We start from the raw sequence: 10,419 nt of genomic DNA on the forward strand, positions 1-10,419 counted from the left end.
TCTGATCTAGTACTTGATCTAGCAGTTGGCAACCCTGCCTATGGCAGGGAGCTGGAATTTGGTGATCCTTGGGGTCCCTTCCAACCCAAGCCATGATTCAGGCGTGCAGGGAAAGACAGTGCCTTTTGTTGGGGTACAGATGCACTGGGGTGAGTGACAAAAGCCACTCGTAGCTTGAAGCTGTTCTGTTGGCTGTGCTGAAGGATTTGTGTTCCCAGATGTTTGTGGTGAGTGCAGTATGTCCTTGGCTTTGAAGACAGTGTGCATTTAGGGAGGATTATCACTGTTATTACTTGCTGTTTAAAAGCTCCTGCAGCACACAGGGCTTTGCGTAAATCGTCATGTTGGACCAAGCCATACGTTCCTGTCATATCTATTATGTATAACACTATAATGAGCACTATAATGAGTATTTAGACAGGTGAGCTTTGTGCTTTAAATTTTTCCCTTTTTATTTTGCAGCTACGGGCACATTTTTCTCAGCCAAGGGGAAGATCTAATTGGTACAAAATACAAGAAAGTGGTTTATAGGGAGTATACAAATGGCAACTTTACGCAGCGCAAAGAGAGGACAGAAGAAGAGGAACACTTGGAAATCCTGGGCAAGTAGCTCTCGTGGCTCATAGACTGACATGATGAGTGAGAGGGTAGCTTAAAAACAAAGAGTTTTTCCAGCTTTGTTAACACGGAAAAGAGATAGCACTGATTCCAAGCTATTGATGATTTAAATCAAGCTTGCATAAGTGCTGAGTGTAAGAATGCTTTCTTACACTTAAAGTTGGATGATTTATTCTCAGATATGAAGTATAGAGTTTCTGAAAGAATCCTAACAGTGAAGATGCAAAAATGGACCTTACAGGATGCACCTTAACATCAGAGCGTGTAATATGGGGAAAGCATTGTAGATAGATAATTCAACAAGGGGATAGATTTGTATCTGGAATTGGGCAAGATTTGTGTATGCCATAAAATAACCATCAGCTCATGTTTTCTATGGGATGAGAAGTGGGCAACAACCAATCATAAAATAGTCAACTCCATATAAATGCTACTTCTGTATAGGAATATATTTGACATCTCCTTTTTATTTTTGAAGAGCAAAACTGAAGAAATAGTTTGATATTAGATAAGCACCTGTCAAAAGCTGCTGAAAACTATCCACTATATAAGTTTTCCTGAAAAACAAACTGCTCAGAGACCTGTTTCCAGAGTGAATTATCTCTCTTACTGTCTAAAAAGAAAAAAGAAATTATGTCTATATATGGAGTTTTTCAGTGGCAGAGATAGCAGACCAGTTTTGATGGCTTCACTGGAAGAATAGAAGAGCCTGAGGGCTCCAGGAAAAACCAAGACTCCTTTCCAAGGCCGAGCTATTGGAAGATGATTGCAATTCAGAAAAGAGACATTAATCACTGGCTTCTTCTGTTTCCATTTAGGGCCATTGCTTCATGCCGAGGTGGGTGACTCTGTGCTGATTGTGTTTAAGAACAAAGCCAGCAGGCCTTATTCAGTAAGTGCACATGGAGTAGAAGAAGTGGGTTGTGAGGAACAAACTGAGGCACCAATCACCCTCCCAGGTAAGGCTGTGCTCATTGTTTTTCTTTCAGCTACAAAGCCATACATAAAAATTATGTTGACATATGAATGATATTCCCTTCTTCAAGCTTATTCACACTTATGTGTTCTTCCAGGCAAATTATACTTAGCTTTTATTCAGATGCAGTTCTCTGTGCTGCTGTGTGTGTAGGTTCTTGATCAGGTGAGCACGTTCAGGCACAAAATGAGCCTTTGTTCCTATCAGGGTAGAAACAGGAACATAGTTTCCCTGGGTAAGTTCCAAAATGCATTAGAAAGCCCATAGTCATGGTCAGGAAAGCCTGAAAGTGTTTAGCGCCAGGACGATGCTCTGAAAATGTTCCAGAAATGGAGAAAGTCGGGGGTAGAGTTACAGTTGGCAGTATTTAGCTCTGCCTGTTTCTGCTCACAGGGTTTGTTGAGTGGAGGCGTTGTGCTGCGCGCGTTGCTGTAATATCTCCCGTATCCACATGGGAGCAGGCTTGGGATGGCTTAGGGAAGGTGTCTGCAAAAGGAGTTCTGTCAGCCAGACTGCAGCGCAGGCTTTTGCTCAAGCTTTTGCAAGCAGCAGTTAACAAGGAGAACAAATCTCTCAAAGCCCGAATAATTCCTAGGTTGTTCAGCACCCCCACCTGCACCTACAGGTCCTGGCTGGCTGCTCACCCTGAGCTACACAGAGCCCATCCAGTCCTATTTAAGCCAAACAAGTCATCACTGGGACTAATAGAAGTGGTGTATGTCCCCATGGCAAGAATGGCTGAATGGCTCTAAGGCTGATGAGTTTCTTGTTAGTTTTCTGTTCTGTTAGTGTAGTGGTACACCTTGAAAGCCTTTTTGTTCTCCGCTATGTCAATAAGCCTGTGCTGTAATGCACAAAAGGCTCTTTTGCTGTAAGAATAAATGATATTGCTTAATTTACATTTGGAGACCCATCCTATATAGGCCTATCCTATATATAGTGCTATTTGTGTCTTTAGTTATTGCCATACAGTAGTGGCCACTATTGCATGAATCATAATCACAGAATCATAGAATTGCTCACTTTGGAAAAGACCTTAAAGATCATCAAGTCCAACTGCAACCAGTTGTACCACCCTAACAGCCCTCTGCTAAACCATGTCCCTGAACCACCCACCAAAACTGTGCAGTGGCTCTGTGACACAAAGCTAGTTCAGTCAATTCATGACCATTTAAGGTTGAAAACTCTCTTTTGCTCCAGTGCCCACAGCCTTGGCAGCTGTTGGGCTGTGGCTGTACTGAGGCAATGGTCAACAGTTCCAGGATTTCTCTGTTTTACCCTGGCTTGTGGCATGTTGAAGGACGTGGTTTAGTGAGAACTACTGATGATAGGTGGATGGTTGGACTGGATGATCTTGGAGGTCTTTGCCAACGTGGTGATTCTATGATTCTGTGTTACCAGTTTTTTCTCAGGTTTTGTCGCCCTGGAAACTTCTAGGAAATAAGTTGTTCAGCATTTGTCTGGCACTTAGAAGGACAAGGTGTTGACCACTTCTTGTCCTCCTGACCTTTATTTGCTGGAGCACCAGAAAAAAAATAAATTCCTAGCAAATGGGAGCACATAGCATAGTCAGTTCATCTGAAAACAGACGTGTTTGTGTTCAATGCAGAGAACTGAGCCTCATCCAAACAAGTCATTTCCTCATCAGATTGTTTTTAAGAATCAGAGATCAGTGAATCCCTGCTCACCCTCAGGAAGGACGTGAGAGAGGTGATGGATCTGGGGAAGGAACGGGGGCTCTTCAGCAACTGCAGAGGAACAGTGGCTTAGTGGGAAGAGGGAAGGGCCCTTCCTGGCATTCCCAGTCAGAGCAGTTAATCAGCTCTCCTCTCCCAGACAAGAGCCAATATAGTGCTGCACCTTCTCCAAAGACCTGATGGCAGTGGCTGTGTTGTGGTGCCCCTTTCAGCTGAGAAAGTCCAGGAAATATTTTCTGGAGCCTGGCTCCCTGCAATTTCAACAGACCTAAAGCACTGACCTCCAGTACCATTTATCTACCAATTTGCCCAGGGTGAAGGCTGAGAAGCTGAATCTCTGAACAGATTCCCTCTATGAGGCGTTACTGCTCCCAGCACCATCTGCAGATCTCCTTTTGGAGGTGATACTGCCTTTTTTTACACCACTGGAACCAACCTTCTGGAATGCAGAAACATGAGCACATGCCATTCCTGCATGCTTTCATGGGAAGCTTTGATGCAGATCATTTTTTGATGGGGAGGCAACAGCTATCAGTTACACGCTACTCAAAGCTTCTGACATGCAGCTGTTCTTACTAAAATTTTTCTTTGTTTCAGGGGAAATAAACACCTACAGATGGAATGTCCCAGAGCGATCTGGCCCTGGGAAAACAGATCCCAACTGTATCACTTGGGTTTACTATTCAACAGCAAATTTTGTAAAGGTAACCAAGAAGGTTGTTATTACGGTTGGTTGTTTTAGATAGAGTATCCCATCTTGCAAGATGTTTCCACAAGGAGCACAAGTTGGAGAAGAGGTTTACTGAGCTGGATGCTTTGTCATCTTTGCTAACACTTGCATGTGTCTTGGTTATTTTAATCTACTGAAATCCTCAGGGATACACTATGGTAATGTGATTCCCTCCTTAAAGAATAGTTGAAGGCATTTGGGGTGAAGGCACTTCAAAACTTGGGACTCAAATGTAACAAGAAAGGCATGCTTAAGCAGATGAAGTCATGATTTTTTTCTCACTTTTTTCCTCAGATATTCTATCTTTATTTAATGTGTTGCCTATTTGTGTTTATTTCATTACTGAATAAACTAGAAAATCTGTAACACATTTTTATGTCATTTCAGGACACATACAGTGGTCTGATTGGCCCTCTTGTAGTTTGCAGAAAAGGAATTCTAGATGAAAATGGCCTGAGAAAAGACATTGATCGTGAATTTACTCTTCTGTTTATGGTGTTCGACGAAAACAAATCCTGGTATTTAAAAGAGAATATTGAAACATACCTTCACAAGAGTCCTGATGATTTTAATTCCACTAAGAACTTTGTGGAAGGCAACAACAAGCATGGTATGTAGGACTTGGTGGCAGCAGCCAAGATGATAGAGGTTTACTTTTAGGAAGATGTTGGCTTAGTTTGCAACTATCCAACCATGTGACACCTTCATAAATTGCAGCACTGGAAACAAAAAGATTTCATGAGGCCCAGCCAAGGCAAGCTAGTTCAGTCTTATCCTTGTGGGGAGAGGCTGCCCTGCCAAAATTCCCTTGTCATTTGGGAGCTGCCTTCCTTGTTGACTTGTAGGAATGCAAGGATGACGTTTTAAATTTGTGTCTGTAGAAGCAATCAGCCCAGGAGCCAGACAGAACAGAACACATGGGGGCAGGAACAGCCCTGGCAAAGCAAACTTCTGCTTCTACAGATTCTACCCATTTTAGGCGATTACTGTTCCCTCTTCTTCCATGAGGCTTATCAGCAAAACCCCAGTTTGTTCAGGAGATCGATCTCAACAGGTGAAAACACTACCTGGTGCTTCTCGAGACAACTAAATGGTTGCTGCTATGCCCTTAGGTGAATCAAAAACATGACAGTCTCCCTGCAGTCACTACAGAGAGCCCTTGACCTGGAACATGTGCTGGGCACCCATTCTCCTTGGAGAGAAAGTACAGATGGTGCCTGATGGTTATCATCACCCATTTCATAGCCAGTTATTAATCACTCTTATTTTGTCATTCTTCCAGCAATCAATGGGAAGATTTATAACAGTCTCCTGGGTCTAACCATGAATGAAGGCGATACGACAAACTGGTATTTGATAGGAATGGGTAATGAAGTAGATGTACATACAGTCCATTTCCATGCACAAACCTTCATCTTCAAGGTTGGTAAAATAAATCACATTTAACAGTGTAATGGGAAATTCCTGAAAAATAAAGTCCAAGTTGTGGGCTATTTTTGCAATGTGAGCACATAGCCCTGCTGATACTGAGAGCAGTGGGAGATATGCCTGTAAAGGAGACACAAAATCAAAGGGTTCCTTGCAATGCTTCTACATGTCTGAACCTATTAGATGTCACTATTAGAGGAAATGGTCATGTGGGCTGAGATGCATGCTTACCCACAGCTGTAAGGGAAGACGGAGGGAGGAGAGCAGTTCACAGAACAGTCTGATGTTGTGACAGCTTGGCACTGGGAGGACTATCAGAAAAATATGTTTTTCAGAGGGCAGTACCTGAGCTCAATCACTACCTGAAGTCTCTAGGAGGACACCCCTTTTGCTAATTAATTAATTGATACAATGTAGGTATTCTCCTGGGAGCTTCAGCTCCCAGCTATAAGGCTGACAAGAAGCCTTTTATCTTCCTCAAAGAGTGAAAAGTCTAATTGGAATATTTCAGTGCCTGGGGGGTATTTGGATGCAGTAAGGCAGGACACTTACAATGCTGCTTTTGCCTTGCCACAGACAGACAAAAGCCACAGAGGAGATGTATATGACCTTTTTCCTGGGACTTTCCAAACTGTTGAACTTGTAGCAGAAAACCCCGGAACGTGGCTTCTGCACTGCCACGTAGCTGACCACATACACGCTGGCATGGAAACGACCTACACCATCAATAAATCAGGTGCAGTGGCAGAAATACGCCCTAGGGCTCTGAAGTGGTATCACAGTGATGTGGGTGAAAGGCAGGGAAGTAAGGCGACACAGTTGTCAGCACTGCACACATTCCAGGGAAGCACCTGGAAATCACAGCATGCTGCCCTGGGCAACTGCCCATCATATGAGCATCATATGGGGGTGCCTGAAAGACGTGGCAAGGAACAGATAGCTATGCTGCATTCTGCAACGTGAAAGCAGTTGGTGCTTCAACAGAGCCTCCCTGGAGGCACTGACAGCCTGCAGACCATGAGTCATCCACAGGTGGTGCAGAAGGCAACTGCAAAGCTGTCTTTTAGTCCTGCCGTAAGACAGGCACGGGGCTGGTTCCTTCCTGCAGTCAACTTTGGCTCACAGGAATGCTCTCGTTCCTTCTTGCACAGGCAGAGATCAGCTGGGCTATAAGATGCTCCACTTTCTTGGTTGTTCATGCAGCCCAAGAAAGAGGTGTTCCTTTGATTAAGTTGGCAAACTTTCTAAGAGCCGCTGATCCCTTCCACCACTTGTAAGTGAGGTCAAAAGCGCTTTGTGAGCACCTCCATGTCACAGAATTTCACAAAACACCCAGGTCCAGCATCTCCTGCCTCAGGCAGCACAGTCGATGTTTCCCACATCCCTGTGCAGGGACTGCACAGCCTCAGCAGGCATGCCTTGTACCTGTAACCCTGGCAGGGCAGAATGAGAAATGTAATGCCATACGTAGCCCCAATCCTCCTTCCTTAGACAAGGTGAATTTACTTTATGCATTTTATCCCTTCTGGCTTTGAAATTTCAAATGAATAAGCAAATGCAGAAGTGAAGCAACAGATCCTTGTAGACAAAGTGGACTTAGTCCACAGAGCTGCCTGGAGCAATGTATTTATCATTGTGCTGATGTAATCAGGATTTCTGTTCGATTATGAAGGTAGAAGGAACCTGGGAAAACCAGTGCTACTTTTCCACTGTTTTTCAAGGTTTTCAACTCCACTGCATTTTTTCTCTCTCTGCACAGAGCTGGAAGCCCCTTCAGAAGAAGGACTGACGACCGCAGCTTATGGTACAACTACTGCACAAAATAGGACCACCACAAAGGGTATGGATTTTTTACAACATCATTTCAAACTTTCCATGTTCATGTGGATTCCTCACAAAGCACTTCTCTTTGCACAGATCCTGACAGCCAAGGAGCCAACATCTTTGGCAAAACTTTGACTCCTGGGGAAGCCAGCCTGATGCTGGCAGCCTTTGTTTCCGTCGGACTCATTCTGCTGTTGACCACATTGGCCTTCCTCTCCCTCATCACCCACCAAGGAAGCAGGATCCAATATCAGGCTCTGAATGACAAAAGTGCACTTCTAGCAGATTCCCTGTAAATCCCCACTTTCAGCACCATCCACAGAGCCGTGCCGGGTTTCACAAAATGCTGCTGCTACAACTAGAACAAGACACACTCTGAAAGTCCCATCCCATTGCCAGCACTCCTGAGAACTGCAGGAAAGGGCCACGTCACCCATTGCCATCCCCACCCCCACCACCACCCAGCTGTGCCCGAGGCACCACACCTCTTGGCCAACGTTCCCATGGGAGGATGGAGCAGGCAGCATTGCACCCATGTGCTCTGTGCAGAACCACGGGGCGCACGCTGCTTTAGCATCCAGCTCCTGAAGACACAGGTGTAAGTTTGCAAGTCCCTGAGGTTTCCCAAAGGGAAGCCAGTCTTACACCAGAGTCTGCATCAATGAATTCATCAGCATTTAACTGATTTTCCCTTTTTTTTTGTTCCCTTTGTCCTGTTAAATGAGGAAGCTGTGCACTGGGGACAGATTTTTAAAGGCATTTAAGTACCTACCAATATACTTTATCACCTGATGAAGCTCAGCATCTGCAACAGATTTGTTAATCCCTTTAAAAATCTAGCCCTGAGCAGCCCCAATGAAGTTATACTTTGTGATTGCTGCTCATTGTGGTCCTGATTCTGTAACTCTTCTCTGCATTCAGCAGTGCTTCATTCCCAAACTTTAACTGGGATGCTGATATCTGTGCTTTGCAGAAAAGACAGGCAGAATCAGGCCATGTTTAATACTACTTGAATGTTTATAACTCATGTCTAATTACATAGCACTCACTCTTGCCAGCCAGCTGCTCACGTCAGCTACAGCTCTTGCAGAGGAACTTCAGAACAAACACATCTGTGAAACTGTTGATCCAAAGCTGATTTTGAATGTAAATCCACTTTGCTGTTCTTTTCTATTTTTTTTTCCCCCGTTCTGTATTTTGAAGTTCATTCAAATGCAGGGAATTTTGCTGCCCATCCCTCCTACTGCAGCCTAGTGATGTCCTGGGTCGATGCCCAGGTATTTGAGATGAAGAAGTTTTTCCTGGGTGCTTATCAGTTGATTCTTGATTCCTTGTTTTCTCCAGTTATTTAAGAGCATGCACATGAGGTAGAACTGCTCCTGTGAGCCCACACAGGGCAATAGCAATAAACACTTCCACACTCATTTTCTAAATCCCTTGAGCTGATAAAAATAGATACCCCCATACCCTGTTATCTTTCTATTTTGTAAACATTGATTGAGATGTTTCTGTCCAAAAGCACTGCACAGAACATTTGCTCTCTATCTACATACAAAAATTAAAGCCTTCCACTTAAACATTCACAGTTAATAAAGGAAATTATTTGATACTTTTCCTTTCAGAGTAGCTAAAGGGTCTGACATTTTAGAAAAAGAATCATAAATATATTTTTTTCCATAGTAGCCAGCCAAAATGATGACAAGGCTAATAAAGATCTGGTTATTTGTACAAACCTTCTGGCACAGCTTGTTTCACTTGGCACACTTCTCAGATGAATGGTGGCTGGGAATCAAGAATGAAGCCTCCAGAGGCCCTCGAGGCCTTCGGACATCATCACAGTTTGCCCGGTTGACAGAGGCTGTCACAGAGACCAGAAGGCATCACAGAGAGCATAAAGCACAGCATTTAGCCTTACCTGCCTGCCTCATGCAGGAAGAGGCATACCTTGCATTGAGGAGTTGTGGAAAGTGTCTTCAATGAAGGGGAGCATCTGTGATGGGCTTAAGCACCAGCAGGAATGCAGAGCAAATCAAGCAAATGCGGTGCAGTCAACGTGCCCAATGGACAGGATGCCATCCAGAGAGACCTAGACAGGCTCGAACAGTGGCCGTATTGAACCTTATGAGGTTCGACAGAGCCAAGTGCAGGATCTGCAAGTGGGTCACAACAACCTCAGCAATGTGCCTTCGCAGCCCAGAGAGCCAACCGTGTCCTGGGCTGCAGCCAGCACAGCACAGCCAGCAGGCGAGGGAGGTGATCCTGCCCCTCTGCTCTGTGCTGTGGGGCCTCACCTGGAGCACTGAGTCCAGATGTGGAGTCCTCAATATAGCAGAGACGTGGAGCTGTTGGAGCGCGTCCAGAGGAGGGTCCAAGGGTGGAACATCTTTTCTACAAAGACAGGCTGAGAGCTGTGGCTGTTCAGCTTTGAGAAGAGAAGGCTGCGGGGAAACCTGAGAGTGGCCTGTCAGTATCTAAAGGGGCTGTAAGAAAGAAGGGCACAGGCTCTTCAGCAGGTCTGTTGTGACAGGACAAGGGAAAACGTTTTCCAACTGAAAGAGGGGAGATTCAGACTGGTTGTAAAGAAAGCATTTTTTACATTAAGTGATGTGTAGCACTGGCACAAGTTGCAGAGGTGGTAGATGCCCCAACCCTGCATACATTCAAGGTCAGTGTGGACCAGGCTTTGTGAGCAGCCCTGAGACCCACACTGAAGCTGGCAGTTACTATTCCAAAACCATAGAAAAAGTGATCAAAAGAGCCAAACAGATGATGGCAGAATAAACCTTCATTTTCTTTTTTTTTCCCTCAAAGGAAATTGTGCTTTATTGATGGTTTTGAACAATAGCCTGCTTACATCTCCATAAAACATCTGGGAAGTCAAAGTTAACTAAAGCTTCTCAAAGAAACAAAGTCACTGTAGGGTGAGAGGAAAGGCCCTTGATGGTTAACTGGTTAAAAGACAGGGATAAGTGGACAGACAGCAAGGTGGAAATCACCCATGGGATACAAGGACCTCTGCGCTTCACTGCTTTCTGCAAGTGATGTGAAAAAAATCATAGAATCACAGAATGGTTTGAGTTGAAAAAGACCTTAAAGCCAGTTCCAACCCTTGCCATGGGCTGGTTGCCTCCATCAGCTCAGGATGC

General features: G+C 44.6%; 1 protein-coding gene across 1 annotated transcript in view; it reads left to right on the forward strand.

Moving 5' to 3' along the window:
* HEPHL1 (hephaestin like 1) overlaps positions 1-8,987 on the forward strand; it is a 30,677-nt gene extending 21,690 nt beyond the window's left edge. The window contains exons 13-20 of the mRNA XM_052670585.1: positions 463-602; positions 1,437-1,577; positions 3,889-3,995; positions 4,409-4,631; positions 5,304-5,443; positions 6,026-6,185; positions 7,209-7,289; positions 7,367-8,987. Coding sequence (XP_052526545.1) covers positions 463-602; positions 1,437-1,577; positions 3,889-3,995; positions 4,409-4,631; positions 5,304-5,443; positions 6,026-6,185; positions 7,209-7,289; positions 7,367-7,569 — 1,195 coding nt within the window. The 3' untranslated portion in view covers positions 7,570-8,987. The remainder of the gene's footprint in view (positions 1-462; positions 603-1,436; positions 1,578-3,888; positions 3,996-4,408; positions 4,632-5,303; positions 5,444-6,025; positions 6,186-7,208; positions 7,290-7,366) is intronic.
* The last annotated feature ends 1,432 nt before the right edge of the window (positions 8,988-10,419 follow it).

Source organism: Tympanuchus pallidicinctus, unplaced genomic scaffold (genome assembly GCF_026119805.1).
Source record: "Tympanuchus pallidicinctus isolate F22 unplaced genomic scaffold, pur_lepc_1.0 scaffold11, whole genome shotgun sequence".
Taxonomy (NCBI): domain Eukaryota; kingdom Metazoa; phylum Chordata; class Aves; order Galliformes; family Phasianidae; genus Tympanuchus; species Tympanuchus pallidicinctus.